The 17,479-nt window shown below is 40.5% G+C and overlaps 2 protein-coding genes and 1 long non-coding RNA gene across 7 annotated transcripts; 2 read left to right on the top strand and 1 right to left on the bottom strand.

The window, feature by feature from the left end:
- The first annotated feature begins 2,611 nt into the window (after positions 1-2,611).
- Positions 2,612-5,065, top strand: LOC149101426 (QRFP-like peptide receptor). Its single transcript, XM_089276500.1, has one exon. It carries the CDS (start codon positions 2,737-2,739, stop codon positions 3,784-3,786), a length of 1,050 nt encoding a protein of 349 aa, XP_089132626.1. The 5' UTR covers positions 2,612-2,736; the 3' UTR covers positions 3,787-5,065.
- A 693-nt stretch (positions 5,066-5,758) lies between these two features.
- LOC110049745 (creatine kinase, flagellar-like) lies at positions 5,759-16,960 on the bottom strand. 5 transcript variants are annotated; one of them, XM_020755564.2, is made up of 3 exons: positions 16,814-16,960; positions 9,474-9,552; positions 5,759-8,575 (listed from the first exon to the last, which is right to left on the bottom strand). In XM_020755564.2, exons 2-3 carry the CDS (start codon positions 9,506-9,508, stop codon positions 6,322-6,324), a joined length of 2,289 nt encoding a protein of 762 aa, XP_020611223.1. In that variant the 5' UTR covers positions 9,509-9,552; positions 16,814-16,960; the 3' UTR covers positions 5,759-6,321. The 5 variants fall into 5 exon arrangements, with proteins under 5 accessions (XP_020611223.1, XP_089132623.1, XP_020611222.1 ...); XM_089276497.1 differs by lacking the exon at positions 16,814-16,960 and adding an exon at positions 15,737-16,550; XM_020755563.2 differs by lacking the exon at positions 16,814-16,960 and adding an exon at positions 14,046-14,218.
- On the top strand, positions 15,144-15,735 carry LOC149101427 (uncharacterized). The gene is made up of 2 exons (XR_016203180.1): positions 15,144-15,244; positions 15,478-15,735. It is a non-coding gene; the product is annotated as an uncharacterized LOC149101427 (long non-coding RNA).
- Positions 16,961-17,479: the final 519 nt, after the last annotated feature.

Here is a 17,479-nt window from a genome sequence, read left to right on the forward strand (position 1 = left end):
GTTTTAATAACGTTGAAAAAACCGTACACCAAACAATTGCTATAACGTCGTTTTCCGAAACATTATTTTTCATTACTTAAATATGTAAACTGCAATGATACGGAACTTTACTTAGTCGTGTCTGAATTTTACCGTCGAAATTTCGGTTTCTGAAAAATGAGAAAAAAAAATCCTTCCAGGAACTGAAGAAAAAGGATAAGTACAAATCTTTCTCTTTCATCTTTGAATTATGTTTATTCACGTCGAAATACCTGTGTCTTAATATAATTGAATTTTATTAAACCTGACAGGCGTTTCCAATTTCTTTCCGTTCTTAATATTGGCATCGTTTAAAATCAAAACACTGTTTCAATCACCCATAATTATTCTGTGACAGTTAGACGCTTTTCTTTAATTTTCCTGGTTGATTATTGTTTGCACTGTGTCAAAACAGCTTCTGTGCACCTGTAAATTTGACAGCGTCTGCCTCGACCCCAGGCATACCTCTTTTTGTTGCGCGTCACGTGTGGAGTTATGGGCCTGTTGCACGCGCGCTGCGTTTCGCGGGGTAACCATTAAGCACTGCACACCGACGAAATGCAACGTCGCATGGAAACCAGGCAGTAACTGCGTAAAAAATACTCATAGAGCGATTTTGAGGCAGCTATATTGTTGTTCCAAAGCAATGGAAATTCGCGGTTTGCATGAGAAAAGAGTAAAAGAAAAGATATTGTATTGCCATCACAAAGTCGTGTCAAAGCGCAATATACTGCATATGTTCCACGCTATCTTAAATTGCATGTAAAGACTGCCGAAATACTCGTATCCAGACCCTCGCTTCCATCCCGGCCTCATCTCATTTGAATTAGTCCTCTTTTGACAGAGAAAGATAGTATATGAAATGTGCAGTACTGAAAATTGTACATTTAGACATTAGAGTTAGAAACTACAAAATACAAAAAGTTTTTAAAGACAATGTACTATACACTCTGAAAGCATTATTGCTGTCTTTAATGGTATGCCATAACCTCCTTAGCATTCCCAAGAGATGCTTCTTTTTCAAAATTTTAATCCATCTGTTGTTCAAAGTAAACAGTTTAGAATTCAAGAAAATTGACGCATTCATCGCTACCATAAGCTAAGGTGGCAGTCTTGATTTGAAGACAGACAAGACTGAAAGCAAGGTTTTTATTCTAAAACAGAAGGTGAGGGTTAGCTGTCAATTCTGTGTTCTTTAGAAAAGGAACTAATCTGTTGGAATCAAACCTGACTGGAATGTCTGTGCCTATGTTCATACAAGCTCTTCCTTATTTTAATGATGTGTTGGAGTGATGTCTCGTTGCTCTAGTTTTCCCATCACTCTGCCAATTGAACAACACACGATTTGAATTACGTACAGACATGCTCACAAAGGCTGATAAGCAACTGTAGGTGAAATCTGGGAAAACGTTACTCTATACAAAGTTCGAACAGTTATAATCCACAAGTTTACCAATTGAGCGAGTAAATTGCTAGCAACGACGACTCAGCTAGACAGGAGCAAAACATAATATAGCCAGCGAAATTAAGAAAGGTTTACACCAGGATTTGCTGCACTTATAAACACTGTGGCATTAATAGCATTTTGTTGGTTTCCACTGGGAGGTGTAAAGCGCCATTAAGTCTGCTAAACGTTATTAAAATCGTATATGTAATAACAAAACGCTGCACTAAAACTTGGCCATTAGAATCAGTTCTTTCCCTGAGGTGCTTTGGTTATTTTTTTTTGTAAATGTTGGACTCGGAAGTTAAATGAATTTTTTTTTTTATACAAAGAGCAAGTCGAGTCTATAAAGCACTTTCGAGAAATTGGAACTAATGAGACAATTTGACAATAGGCTTTTGTTTGTTTTATACCATAAGCTCGCGCGAGTAAAGAAAGGGCGGCCAACAATCCTAAGTACCTCCGGTGTAATTAAGGCTTAGTCACACAGTCTTGCACTGTGATTAAATGGAACATGTCGGTTTTACCAAACGGTATTGTTAGCACCAGGCTTCTAATAAACTTTAAAAAAGGACGACGCTTTTCAGTTTTAAATACACGTTTCGACAGTAACTTCTGTCATCGTCAGTTACTACTAAAGTGAATTTGATAAAGTTAATATACGAGTTTTTACAATAGGTGTTACCTAGAGTAACTTACATAACAGGAATAAAATACGCGGAATTGAAAACTAAAGAATAACAGGCAAATGCAGAAAAAACATGCAGAAAAATATAAATGAAAGAGACAAATTATCATGATGAATTTGCTGATTTATAGCAGGCTTCTCCCAATTAATGTTCACGGTTTCTTTAATTTATTCTTGAAACTTTCTTGTGTTTAAAACTGAAAGGCGTTGTGCTTTTAAAAGTGTATTATTAACCTGTCGGTTCTGAGAACTGGTTCACGAACAGACTGAGACAAACGACATAGGTCCGCATCGCGTGCACAAATGAGTACGTCACATAATATAGTACTAGGTACAAATGTGTGATTATTATTTCTAAAATAATACAGCAGGGTTGTAAGCTTAGATTTCTTTCAATGTTAAAACTTGTTGCCGCTTAAATCCTTAAGAAATCGAAAGCATAGGATAAATATAACTTCCCAAGTTTATCAGATTACCTTTCTAAGTTCTGCAATTTCTTTCTTATTTCTTTTGTAGCTAGCAAGAAAGAAAAGGAGAGACAAGACAATCAGTGACAATATCTTCTCGATTAAAATAGAGCATTAAGATGGCTGGTACAACAAAGAATTTGTCGCAATATAACGTCTCGGCACATGACAGTTACGAAGGGTTTACACTCGATACAGAAATGAAAGTGATTTTTTCATTCCTTGGTTTGGCTGCCTTTATAATTGCGCTGGCAAACAGCCTTGTATTTGTGTTGGCTTGGCACATGAAATACCTCCGCACTAAAACCAACTTTTTCCTTCTCAGTCTAGCGGCGAGTGACTTACTCGCAGGAGTCCTGGTGATACCGCTGGTGATATCATGTAATGTAGTAAGAGTTAACGAGTCGATATGCATAGCGATGGACATCTGCCAACGTGGGTTAGCTATTTCGACAATTTTACACCTCTCATCTGCTGTCATGGAACGATACCTGAAGATCTCGTCGCCTTTTAAGTACGCCTCCATTGCCACAAAACCGCGCATTGCGGCTGTTTTGATTTCCGTGTGGATAACCGCAATTTCAGTACCGCTGGCTCAGCTACTCCTCATTTCCTCACCAGACATAATGAACACTTACCTCATCTACAACGCAACGGTCCTTTCGCTGTTTGTGTTCGTGCCATTCATCGTTACCGTTGCAGCCTTCATTCGCATCTATGTCATCATGAAACAGAGCAAAAAGTCAAGACAGAATTTGACTACGTTAGGGAATAACAACAATGTGCAGCGGAAGAAGAAACAAAGACGCAATGTCAAGCGATCATTGATAGTTTACTTTGTTATGTTGGTGTGTTTCGCCTGTGCATGGTTCCCGTATTTTTTCCTGACTCTATTAATAGACTTGGACACTTCACTTATGACCAGAATCCCGCAGTGGGTAAACGTGATGCTTTTTTTCCTAAAAGTCAGCTCAGCGCTTTTCAATCCGTTTTTGTTCACATTTTTTAAAGCGGATTTCCAGAGAGCGCTGCAACAAATGGCTTCAAGAAACTGGAGCGGAAGAAGCGATGCTACCAAAGAGATCACGCGAAAATCTGGGTCCTACCGCTCTGCAAACCGATTCACATATCACACACACTTAAAAGAAAATCAATTTGAGATGTATTGAAAACAGAGAAATAGCTTGAATAGTAGATTATACAACGACGAAGGACTTGAGACGCAACCTCTTTTCTTTCTCTGCATTCCTCGAGGGATGAGGAGTAAGGACCCATCGGGACGAGGATTTTCCCGCGAGTGAGAGGTCTGGTGACGTGCTCCGCAGAGATCTGTTCAGCGCCTCTTATTGGTTCTCACTTACGCGCCAAAGATCAAAACGGCCAAAACCGACCAAAACCAATCAGCGACCTATCACTGAAGAGCTACGTCATCAACATGGAATTTTTAAGACGAAACTCTGACGTCACTCAAGCTAGAGAACAGCTATTTCGAGTGCGTGAAGAGAGGCATCTGTTTATTTCGGTTAATAACCGAGAAAAGCAAACATTTTGATAATATTTTAGCTGTAGCATTGTTCTACATTACAACAGCATAGTCTTGACATTCTCTCATAATGTGCTGCATCTGGCAAAGCTGTCGTAGATTTTTTTTACTGCCGAACCGTGCTTGTCTAACCAATCACGGAAGAGATTTTCATTTGATTGTCGAAAAGTAACTGGTTTTGCGTCAACTACGCTACACGATTGGCTTTAAACATTCGCGCAACTTTTTCATCCAATCAGAAGTAAAACCAAAACCAATTCTGACTCACTCGCACTCTTTTTCCCGCGAGTTTTGATTGGTTCACTGTATTGTCCGTGTTCTTTGTGATTGGCTAGAGTGATTACTTTGGTTTTGGTTTTACGACACTCAGTTGAAAACTGCTCTACTATCTTTTTATCCGAATGATTCTAAAGGACGTCAAACTGTGAACCTTCTGTGCCCTCTCAACCGCCTGACATGTTTTCCCGCGCTTTGCACGTTTTCCTGGGTCTGTTCCATCCGTTACATGTCAGTTTTACCGCGTTTTTCAGCAAATATAAATTTTTGCTTTGGGATCTAGTTGGTTTGTCGTGCAACTAGCAGGCATTAATGATTGTTTGTTTTCAAAATTGTTTACGATAGTTGGATTGACTCGCATGATGTGCACGTGAGAACATTCTTCTGGAAGCCTGAGTAGAGGCCACAACTTCGTTCCCAGGGTGCTTCTCATTTCAAAGGTGGGGCAGCGCCCTGGAGAGGAGGTTTTGGAGGATAGTATAGTCAAAAGTATCGTCAAATTAGAGTCATTTTAGAGAATATAGATTTGAAAGAAATAAACAGAATACTGTGATCAAATATCGCGCGCAGCAGTTATTTCTAGTGGACCGACTACTAATTAGGTGTCGCTAAGCTCGACACCTAATCTTTGCGTGACGATAACTGGAGGTGAATTGATGCAGCGTTAGGCGCGATATCTACACTGCACAACACGCCTCGTGCAACACGGCAGCTGTTGTAGAGGGTATAGTAATTGCAACGAATGTGAGCTCCCCTTCTGCCACGTTGCGCGCAGTGACATGACACCTATCAATCACTTCTCGCTCTCTGGCTATCCAATCTCTCATGCACCCAAACACAGCGTTTCTTTTTTTTTTTCGAATTGGAAACGCACTTAGTAGCTGTGATTCATTTCCCTTGCCGCTTACTTGATAAGGTGATCGTCCCCTTCTTGGTAACTTGAATATCACAATAATCTTTTCCCCTCGAATGCAACAGCCCGTGACTAAGATCCAAGGGAAAACGGGCGCTTCATTTCTACAAGTCTCGTACAAGTTAGTTGGGAGAACTCCAAAGTCGAGTACTATTTACGCTAACCCACGCCTTAAGCTCGATTTTAACTTTGAGAAACTCCCAAACGTTCTCGAGTGTTGACCTAAGGCCATGCAAAAAAGCGCATTTTCATGTTTTTAAATAGGATACGTTTTTATGAAGAAAATCCAAGAGTGTGTACCCCGCGAGCAGTTAGTTTCTCCTAGGCCAACAAGAGAGAGAAACCGACTGCTCGCAGGTTGAAGTTTATGTGGAACAAATTTGTCCTAGATAAGTTAGACTCGTTTCAATTCCAGAAAAAGCCAGAATTTATTATCCTGTTTTGTATTACACTCAAACAATTCTTTGTGCAGACTCAAGATACTCCGTTGAATATTTTACGTACTTCCACTGAAGTAAGGCACTCTATATTGCCCACACTGTTCATTTTATACTTCATGTTTCGTTTGCTATGGAACACTCATTACGTGTAACCTCTCACAGACATTTCAATTTGGTAATCCGAGGATGTATTTCGTTTCAAGAACACATGTCTAGAGGTTTCTGTAAACAGATACTGCAACACTGTTCAGTCTTGCTACTGGCCAATTCTACGATATTTTCCTGGTTGAAGAGTAATTATGGGTTTCAAATCAAACACCAGCCTATGTCATTAAACATTACAAAGTTGTGTATAAGCTTTTGAAAAAGCTCAAGAACTTGTCAGAGTTCTGAAATTCTGACAGGTCTCTCCTACTACGGCATCAGATACGTTAGTTCACACATTAAGCAAAGTTTGGCTTCCAGTGATTAAGCCTTAAAAGAAAGTTTTCAAAAGTGTTTTCAAAGTTCTCATATTTAAGAGAAGTCTCTTTTAGTTTGGCACCAGATCGTCAATGGACTTTCCTTCCATAAGACACTTCTCCATGTCAACAAGAAGCTTGACGCCATCGACGACTTTCTGAACGAGTTCCACCTCAGAGAAGCCCAGTCGGTCCAGATTTGACACGTCAAAGATGCCGTCAGTAGAGGCGGTGTCCACTCCTCCAGTTCCACGCTTCTGTAGGCGCAGCTTCTTGAGGATGTCTTCAAAGCGCTCGTCTTTTGATAACGTGGGTAGTTTCACGTGCACGCCAGCGCGCAAGCCCGTGCCCAGATTAGATGGGCACGTGAGTATGAACCCCAGATGCTTATTCCACATGAATGCTTTACCTTTCTTTTTCATGGCGTCCTCGATCTGTTGAAGACCTTCACAAAAGCGAGTGAAGACTTCTCTCATGTTGCCGCCCTTTTGCATGGAGATGACGCGTGTATGGTCCTCTTCGTTTACCCACACCAGCACGGTCTTCTGGTCGTTGTGCCAGATCCCGCGAGCATCGGGCCAATCCCGAGCCATCCCGGAAGACAAAAGCAGTGGCGAGACCGGTTTATCAAACAGGAAGTGGTCTTCAATCAATTGATCTTGCTCTTGTGGTGTCATCTTATTCAAGGGGTAGTACTTTCCTTGTAAACTTCCTTTTAGCGTGTCTAAGGCTTCCACTACGACCTTCTCAACTTCCCGGCGTTCGGCACGGGTGCAGTGAGGTGGTAAGGCCAAACCCCGGATGCTGCGCCCAGTCCTAACACGGCTTGAGAGGACGAAGTTGCTGTCCAGGTCTTCGCCTCCAACAAGATTTTGTGCGTTCAAGTCGGTCTTGTGAAGCGCGTCCTTCTTGTAGCCGTTGTGGCGTCCCTCGATCACGGGATCAAACAACTCAGCAAAGACATCGTAAGACTCTTCATCTCCAGCGACACAGCCAACTGTCATGATAAAAGGGTGGCCTGGATTGTCTACGCCTGTCTGAATGGCTTGGTCCAACGTGAAGCCTGAAGGTGTCTTCTTCACGGAAAGCTTGTCGTAAATTTCTTTGGTCAGGCATCTCGACATCCAGTTGTTGTGCTGGGAAAGATCTGGAAAGTTGCTGACTGTTGTTACTTCTCCTTTCTCGGCCTCGACAACGATTTGCCGCGCGGGTGTACCGGACATGAGTTTCTCATACAGGCTGGTGATAGGTTTTCCGGCCTCCAGTTCTTTCTCCATTACAATCAGCAAACTGACACCGTCGACTACACACTGCACCTGCTCCACTTCAGACGATCCCAGTCGGTCTGCATTGGAAATGTCGAACGTGCCTCCAACTGCCTCGGTGTCGACACCTCCAACACCACGCTTTTGAAGACGAAGCTTCTTCAGGATGTCGGCGAACTCTTTCTGTTGGCTGACATGGGGGATCTTCAGGTGCACCCCACCCCTAAGTCCCGTCCCGAGATTGGACGGGCAGGTCAGAATGTACCCTAGATGTTCGTTCCACATAAATCCATATCCTTTGCCTTTAATGGCAGCTTCAACTTTGTTAAGTCCGGTGCAGAAACGCTCGAAAACACCTTTCATGTTCCCGCCCTTCTCCATGGATATAACACGAGTGTGGTCCTCTTCATTGACCCAGACGAGAAAGTTCTTTTTGTCATTGTGCCAGATACCGCGGGCATCAGGCCAGTCCCGAGCCATGCGGGACGCGAGCAGAAGAGGAGACACAGGCTTGTCGAATAAGAAGTGGTCTTCGATAAGCTGCTCTTGTTCCTTCTCCGTCATCTTTGCCAGTGGGTAATACTTCCCTTTGAATTCGCCGTCCAAGGAGTCCAGAGCCTCGGTCACCAACGCCTCTACCTTGCGCCGCTCAGCTCGTGTGCATTGAGGTGGCAAGCTAAGATTCTTTATGCTTCTGCCGGTCCTCACTCGAGACGACAACACATACTTCTCATCAAGCATTCCACCAATAAGATTCTCAGGATTCAAATCGGTTCTGTGGCGATCTGTCTTCTGGTATCCTCCATGGCGCTTCTCGATGACCGGGTCAAAAAGGTCTGCGAAGACTTCGTACGATTCTTCGTCGCCTGCAACACAGCCCACTGTCATGATGAAAGGATGACCTGGATTGTCCACACCGGTTTGAATGGCCTGATCTAGCGAGAAGCCGCTTGGAGTTTTCTTGTCGCAGAGCTTTTCATAAATCTCCTTTGTGAGGCATCTTGCCATCCAGTTGTTATGCTGCGACAGATCAGGGTAGTTTCCGCTTGAAGACTGGGAGCTAAAATGTTAACGAATCTTTGTCAGGATATGAAAAGACATATTCAAATAAAGGGAACTTTAAAAAGATCATGAATAATTGAGGGGACAGTGTCATGGCTGATTATCCATAGTTGTCTTTCCTAATTTTCACAATACTATACAGATAGTCAATATTAGACAACATAAACACAAGTTACGAAGGTAAAACTTGAAAAAATGTAAGCCAAGTGTTTCATGTTGCGCCATCCTTGAAGAAGCTCAATTTACCGCTTGCTTCCTCAAGAGCGATCAGCTTCTAATTTCTCCTTACCGTCTCAATATATTGTCAATCTGACAGGTAATGAGAAAAAAGAAAATCAAGAACGTCGGTATATCCTTGTGATTATTGAGAAGAATTAATATCACCATCTGCTGGAAGGTTCTTACTAAGTGCCATGACCTCTTTTTTACTGTAACATATTTAGGTTCACCGCTTGCTCCAGGGCCTCACCTACGAAGCTTACACCAAACCGAAACTTGAGAAACATAATAGTTATGCAACGTTTTCTCGTGGTATTTTCTCGGTATGCACAGCTGGACGCTCCATGGTATACCAAGGCAAAGCGTTGGATACTGAACTATTTTACACTACGCCATAGACAAAACAGTGGCCAACACACTTAATCAATGCGTCATTCGCGGAGTGCACGATGGGAAGGTTGGGTGTAATACCGTTAAGTGTCCAATAGCTTTCCTGTTTTCTGACTGGCTGTTTCTTTTTATGGCATGGGTATAGAACATATTATGACGTAATTTACTGAACGCATCTATGAACAACGTACGAGCAATGATGACAAAGCCAGTGTATCTCCAGTGTAAGCCAGCCCAACCTTGTGGTGCGCCATAATTTAAACATTTCTAGTAGTGTAGTGGTTTACCTTGCTGCAGGTTTCGGTGCTGCTGCTTTCTTCATTGTCGATTCAGCTTCAGGGTTTTGTTCTACTTCAGGAGGAGGTTCTGGGTAAAAGCAAATACACACAATCAGTTGATACCATGCCTAAAGGTTAACCTGTTAACACGTGCGCCGTGAGGGAAAGGGTGAAAAAAGAATCGGCGGGCGGAACGAGCCAAGAGGAGGCTAGAGTGAAATATCTGCGAGAACAAGCTTGGCCTCAGAGATTTTTTGTTTGGCCATTATCCATCCCCAGAGGGGCGAGGAGAAAAAAAACCTTTGCATCGTAAAGGATGGCACTGAACGAAAAAGCGACACCTAGACACAAGATACCTAGTGAAGATGCTTTGTTGCCGAACAGACTTTGCCGTCGGACTCACAGATTTCGTCAGAAGAGACGAGATGATCAGGTCAGAACTTGATCTCTTAATTTCTTAAACTGGGGCACTCCGGCTGTTCTAATAATAACCAAATCGACACTAAATAACGATTACGCGGCTCAACGCAATAGGCTGTGATTGTCTAGCTGGATTTTGGTCTTAGAAGGGTAGCTTCCTTTTAATGCAGCCACGACAAAGAGTTGGTTTGACTTGGAATACTCGAAAATATTCAAACTCCGTTCGTAAACAGTAAAAGCACCCGAAAAACGTTTAGATTGTGTGGCTAATCTTCACTTTCCTGTGGGATAAACCCTCGCGGAAACTACGTGGAAAGTGATCAGTATTCATGAAAACTTGCAAAGAAAACAAATCAAACAACTATTCACTAACGATCTAATGGGATAAGCGAACACCGACGCTAATCAACGTTTGTGTGGCTCATATCGCAAATGGCTGTGACTGGCTAACTGGACTTCGAATAAACTGGCGGAACGGTCTAAGAACGGCGCCATTCCCTTCAAAAATTGAGTTCAACATGAAAAACTCGAAAATATTCAAACTTGTTTGTAAACGACAAAAGGTATAAAAAGAACGCATAGATTATGTCACCAATCTTCAACGTTGCTTGATGAAGCGCACGGAAATCATCTAGGAGGTGAGCTGTTTTCATGACAACAAATAAACAAAACAAACAGAATTGAAAGCAATATGTAAATATCTTAATGTGATCAAAGGTGTTCCATTGTACATGGACAGGTGAAGCCAAGTGGTTCCACAGTTCCTGTCCATTGCACGGACAGATGATTCAGAAAACATCAAACTGAGTTCACAGTTCAACTTATGTGAATTTAAGCGGATTGGAAACATAACCAGGTTGTCGTTATCCAAACATGATTCAACCAACGATAGTTTTAAGGGATTAACAGGAACAATAGCTGTCAACGAGTTCGTCGCAAACGTAATTGAATGGTTCAAGAATATGTCACCAACTCGAAAAGAACAAAAGGGAAAGTATTAAGCCGCGAAAAAAGTTTTCCAGCTTGAATTCCTGTTGCTTAGCAACAACCTGGTTTACCAAACAAAAAGTACAGATCACGGTTGTGGTTAGCTTAAAGAGAAAACTCTGAAATAAATATCAGAGAAATGGTGTGCAGTTGCTCTTACGAAATCTAATAACTAAGCCAAATCAAAAAGTGATTGCCAAAAATAAATAATAAAATATATACAATTGTGTGCTAACACAATGTCCATTCTCCGAGTCATCCATTGTACATCAAAAATTACTGAAGCGTTGTAAATAGCCATATTGAAATAAAACAATGTAAGCTGAGGCGAAATGCAGTAGTTTATGCAGTGCATTGTTTTATACAGGGGAGTGTTACAGGAAAATAGATAAAAAAATAAAGAGCTCAACCGAAATAGAGCCGTATTTTGGTGACGAGTTCTGCTGTTCATCATTTTCTTATGTCAGAATGTAGCCGAAGTGACTTCTTGGAGTGCCTTCATTAGCAACAAGCAATTTCGTAAACTTACTTTGTAAATCACTTTATACGTATATTTTGGCTATGAGCACTTCATCAATCTAACCGCCCATATTCTTGTAGACGTTTTAAATTGTTACAAATCCTTATAAATGAAGAACATGTTTCATTTTCAACTAAGATGCACCCTATTATAACCATTTTGCTATTTTGTTGAATTATCAAAATCGATTGTACATAACTTTTGACATTTACGCGTTTGTGTATTTGAACTGAAAAATGATCTTCAAGTTGGAGATAAAACTAGTAATTTCATAACTGCATCACATGATGAAATTTGCAAGGATGGACTAAATAACGGCCTACCCACTAAACAGTGAAACTTACGGGGGAAGGGTGATGGAAACCAATATTAGCAAATTGGAAGCGATTGTATTGATAATAAATTCACAGTAAATTATGATGCCATCGCGCTCTTAGAGCTTCATCGCATTAGTATAGTAACATTTAACAAAACGAGGCTATCAGTTTTAGTTGTAAATATGTCTTGTGGACTTTGAGGTCACGCTGAAGATAACGACCTTAAATGTCCCCTAAAATATCAATAAGATGCCGGCGAGCTATAAGTTCAATACCGTGTCAATTCACCTGTTACCTGTTCGTCAAATGATGCGATGTATCTGAATATAAGTTCTGTCAGAGAATGTCTAGAGGACAGACTTTTCAAATACATTTTACTATCATTGAGTAGAAATTACAAGGTTGTTTTCAAAAGAGTGTCTACGAGTTAAAATGACTTTGAGTAGATAACTATGAAAGCAAGTGTGGAGATGTTAATCGAACTAACCGAAATATAACGTGTTTGATTTCTGGTCAACACAGTTTAGATGAAGAATAACTGTTCATTTAATGACAGAGCTAGTAGAAGCTGAGTTGTTTTATCTACTGTCTTTATTTACTTTATATTAGCATATGTGTAAAATAACAACACTTTTCGTCGCTGTTAACATTTTGGGTGTTACTTTGTAAACGTTGTTTTAAGACTCCGGTTAAATTGAAAGCAGGAGTTTCAAAACCTCTTCAATATGCTTGTTTTTATGATAAGCAAATTTTTGTGCGTGTTTTAGCGGCATGCTGTTTTACACGTACACTTTCACAACGATTTCCCAACATATTCTGTTCCGCAAAGAGCAGAGGAAATAGCAGTCACCTACAGGAAAATGCTAAGTTTAAATTTATGCAAATAAGCCATCAGCTAGTAAGTAAATTAGCCATTTCACCCTGAGTAGATTTTCCTAGATTTTGTATATATTGGTAAGGGACAATTAAAGAGTTGTTTGGTTCAGACAAAATTTTGTTGTCAGTTGTTAGAGTTCTAGTTATGCTGCCATTTTGAAAATATGCAAATTAGTTGTAAGTAATCTCGCAAATGTAAGTTGTGTTGATTCTTGATCTGTTGATTAGGGAAACAGAGTTATTTGGAGAAGAAAAACCTCTTGCAATTCGCGCAAGATCTAAGCATACAGCGGGTGGAAAATTGCGTCAAAATATCTTCTGTAATCAAATTAAAACGGAGACAAAATCAAACGCCGGCAATACACGGGAAATTTCGAAAAATTCGCTCTCGTTGAAAACACTATAAATAATGCATCGCAAAATGGCTGACTTCTCGCCAGCTACAATTTTCTGTTCAAGACGTTGACAGTTATAATGGATGCCAAACATTCTGTTTCGCTCAACAAACGTGACCCACGCTAGAAATAAGGTGTACGTAAAAGACACAAAAGACAGCAGTCACCATCTGACACTTCTGCTGCATAACCGATAGTTAACAAAAATAAACAGAGCCAGAGGCAGAGAGCGAGCACTCAGAATTTTGAAATCCGCCATGGCCGTAAACCAACATGCAACCTTAATGCGAGTGACTGCCGTATTCGCGAGCGCAAGTATATGAAATTTCTCTCTTTCAAACGCTTTGCATTTTCTAAACGCGTCGAAGGGGTCAAATTTATCGCCACTAGGGAAAAACATTGCCGCGCTTATTATATGATCAAAGGGATTATATAGATTCAATTCTACTTACATTAAACACCAAAAGTATGATTTTTGTCTCCTTTCTGAGTTTCCAGGCTCTGGACGTCGGAGATATCGGATACTTTCAAAGCAAGATTTGGTAAACTACGGTATAAAGTTCTGCCTAATCTTCTTCTATTTACCGGTTGCTATGTGTTCATCTGGTAAATTAATGCGACATGCAGCTCAATGAAGTATTATTTTCGATGAAACGAAATACTGTAAACTGAATCCCTTACTTGACTATACTAGTCCTTGATAAATCTGTAATCTCAGGCTTGCTATATCCTGACCTTTTCCTGCTAGGATTGATGACAAAACGCGTGCGCAAATCTGTTGCAAATTCGATTGAATTTACAATGTCCGGCGACCTCTGCTCCAGAGAAAGCGACAGTCGTTCTAGTAAATGTTCAAGGAAATTGGCTCAAATTCCACTTGCTTTAACACAATATTTGCGATTAGTTTTGCTGAGTTCCCAGGTGCTGTGATAGATATCGGAAACGAGGAGTTTTACCGAGTTGAAGGATATCGTTGCTATGCACTCCGTCTTGCATATTCAAGCCGTCACGCAGCGCGAACCAAGTATTATAATTTACGACAAATGAAATAAGTTGAGTCTCTTACCTTTCGCCGGCGGAGGAGAAAGTTTCGAGCCTCCGCAACCCATCACAGCTCTTGGTAAATTCCTTAACCACCCCGATAACTTAACTTTGGTAGGCCAGCTGATTTCTATTCCTGACTGATTGATGACAAGCAGCGCGCGAAACTACGTTCTAAGTTTCTTAAATGGTAATACGTCACAAAACCAAATTAATGCTAATCAATGGCCCAAAGGTTGTAACAGGATTGCCAATGAATTTTCAACAATATTGAGTTACATAATAGGTCCTTTGCAAAACCTGCCAGATGACTTCTGAAATCTTAAAGAAGACGGTTTTAGTACAAAATGGAATGCCGAAGTGGAGAAAAAGTGATGGCTTGTTATTTGTAAGGTTGCAACTTTGACTATAGAACTCGTGGCGTTGTTAGTAAGGCAGTTAAAAAACATTCTAATTAAATAAATTAATATTTGAGTGGAAATGTTGAAATGGTGTTCTTTTTACTTTGTAATAAATCCGTTCACTGACTAATCTTGATCGATATAGGATGATACTGGCCTCGTTTTTTTTTCGTGCGTGATCATCACGCGGATTATAGACTTCGACCGCGTCTCGGTCCATAACCACGCTAACTTGACCTTACGCTTGAGCAATAACGCATATCTTTAATTTGCTGCATCATCAGCATACTGTACACCAATCTGCATAACTTGAACGAAGAATAAGTTTACAGAACAATCTTTGAACGCTATAGTTAGTAAATGAGCAGCGAAAGCTGATATGATTCTTGATGATTTGATGGCTACTCAGATCTCAAGAAGTGTAGTGAAACTTGACCGAGCATAAATCCGTCTAACTGACCCAAAATCGAGTAAATGTGAACTCTATCACGATATCATAAAACCAGGGATTTCGAACTTCAGCTGAGGTAACTTTATAATAAAAATGCGCAACTGCAGTGCAACTGCAGGTGCGATATCAGAGACATACAAACAGTCTCGTTATCTGCAAACATTCAGGTATACATTGTTCTTTCAGTTTTATGCATACCAAGATATCCATTACTTGTTCTAATCAGACCACCGGAAATCTAATGACAGACCTTTACATTGTTGTTTAAAAACGTTATTCATGCAAGAAAACAAAAGAGGTCTTAACTCTATGACAAGTGAAGACTAAGAAACAGAAGAGGTATTGCCCAATGCCTACAAATTATAAGCCGTGGTCTGTATGATATTAATATTGCTTTGTGCGTTTAATCGTCTTGAAAACGAATACTCAGCTTGTTCCATTAGCTTGTTCGCTCTCTGTTATACGTTTCTCTGCTAAAGTTGTCTTGAGGGCCGGGTTCTCGTTCTTGCTTTTCAAGCAACAAATCTACTTGTTTTACTGCAAATAAACAATCCTACAACAGTTCAATTTGATTTTGACATGAAAATTGTGTAACAACCAATCAGGTGCGAGATGAAAGCGCAAGGAAAACAAACAGATGGAGAGGATCTTGATTGGAGCTGAAGAGGACCAAATTCAAGATGGCGTCCGGCTAGGATGAAGCATCTCGAAAACTTCATCACTTTTCTGCATGAATTAAGGAAGCAATACAGAATTTAATTGAACTATCGGGAGAGAAAACTATCCAGTTCTCGTCGTAAAGTTGTAAAACCGCTCAATGCAAGTCTAAGATTAAAGAAATATTGTTTACAAGTTTATACGTACCCTTAGTGTCAGAGGCTCTTATCCTCTTTATTTCATTTCATTCACATTTGAGTATCCCATCCAAACTGCAGTCGATCAGAGCAGTTATTCATTGCTGGCGACTGTTTAATGGCTTGGACATGACGGATAAAAACTATTCTCTGTTGTTCGATATTATGGATAAACACAATAAGGGACCGGCGTTTTCTCCCCTTCTTTTCAGAATTGTCGTTTTCTTTGTGAAACATTAGTCGTGTCTTCCTGATGCCGTTATTTATCACCGATATATCGCCATACATGTATTAACCCGGAAGTGGTTCCAAAACCGATAAATACATCCATATGTTTGATAACCTGAAGAGCCATTTATCGTTTTCGAAGTGCCGATCATCCCAAAATTAAAAAAATCTTGTCATGTGCCGACAAATGGACATTTGACAAGCCAAAATTTTGACACGATAAGGGGTACCGTACGCGTGCTCGAACCGCTTGTAATATAAACCGAGCTTCTAACTGACTCCTGAAATGTTTACATCGAATATAGAACGCGCTTGCAGGACGACCTGTTTCCACTTTCAATGCACCCGCTGATGTTTGAGGTTAACTTAGTTTCGATAGCTAGTTGACTATTTTCACTGTCACTGAAATGAATAGCGAATATTGATTCGACACATTCAACGCTCACCGGCCACTGAACGTATCAGACTCCGCTCCGAATGGGAGCTTCAATCCAGTGACATTCAGTGAAAAACGAACGAGAGGGAACCAACAACGTTTACCATTCTTTTGATCATATTAAAAATGCGTAAACAAGTACTAGCTGGGCAAGATGAACGCTTCGCCGATGCCGGTTGCTGCAAGGCTGTTCTTTTTTGTTCAGTACCTCTGTAACTCAAATTGTACTACATATCTTCTGAACAGATTTGGGATATTTTTTACTTTCACGGCTTAGGAGAAACAGCCGAGACCGAGTCAAACAAGGGAGGTAAACGAACCCGGAGAAGTTATGGTCGAATTCGGTCGACAGGATGTTGTTAAGGCCAATAAAACATTTGGTGCACCTTTACTAATTCTCAGCGTATATTAACCCTAGCTTACCTTGTGAAGATTTTAGCCTGATAGTATATCCCGACTGAAAACTCCAGCACACCTTTAGTCGGTCTCCGTACTGTAGTTGTGATGAATTATTGCAAGCGACGCTGTACTTATCTTACACAAAAAAAATCACTCAACCATATCATGGACCATATTTGTATACATTATTAATGATCTGTGCTCTCGAGTATGATGTTTTTCGGCATGGCGATTGGTTTTCAATGTTTGGCCTTATTCTCCTCATGTTTAACTAAAATTTTGGATCGTTGTAGTTAACTATTTAGTGAACGCAACAAACTTTCCGTGAACAGTTGCTGACAGCGTTAATAATTCAAGTTTCACAATGGCCCCAGGAATAATGCCACTTACATTATTGCAATAATTGTTACGGATATCTCCGAAACATAATACAAGGTTTTCCGCCAAAGTGATCTCTTGAACGTAAGTCAGTAAATTCTGATCGCGAAAAATGTGGTCTCAATGACTATTTCTCCACTTTTCCATACTTCACGCAACTGAAAACCGCGCGTAAAGTGAGTGTAAGCCATAAGTAAGCTATAAATTCTAGCATGCAAACTTAACTGTGGAGACAGATCTAGAGAGCGAAGTTTTACAAATAGTTTGGCCAGACCTCATACTATTTTTGTTTATTCTGTCCATCGCTCTGAT

The sequence above is a fragment of the Orbicella faveolata genome, unplaced genomic scaffold (genome assembly GCF_042242905.1).
Source record: "Orbicella faveolata isolate gen_17 unplaced genomic scaffold, um_ofav_v1 contig_4, whole genome shotgun sequence".
In the NCBI taxonomy this organism is placed as follows: Eukaryota; Metazoa; Cnidaria; class Anthozoa; order Scleractinia; family Merulinidae; genus Orbicella; species Orbicella faveolata.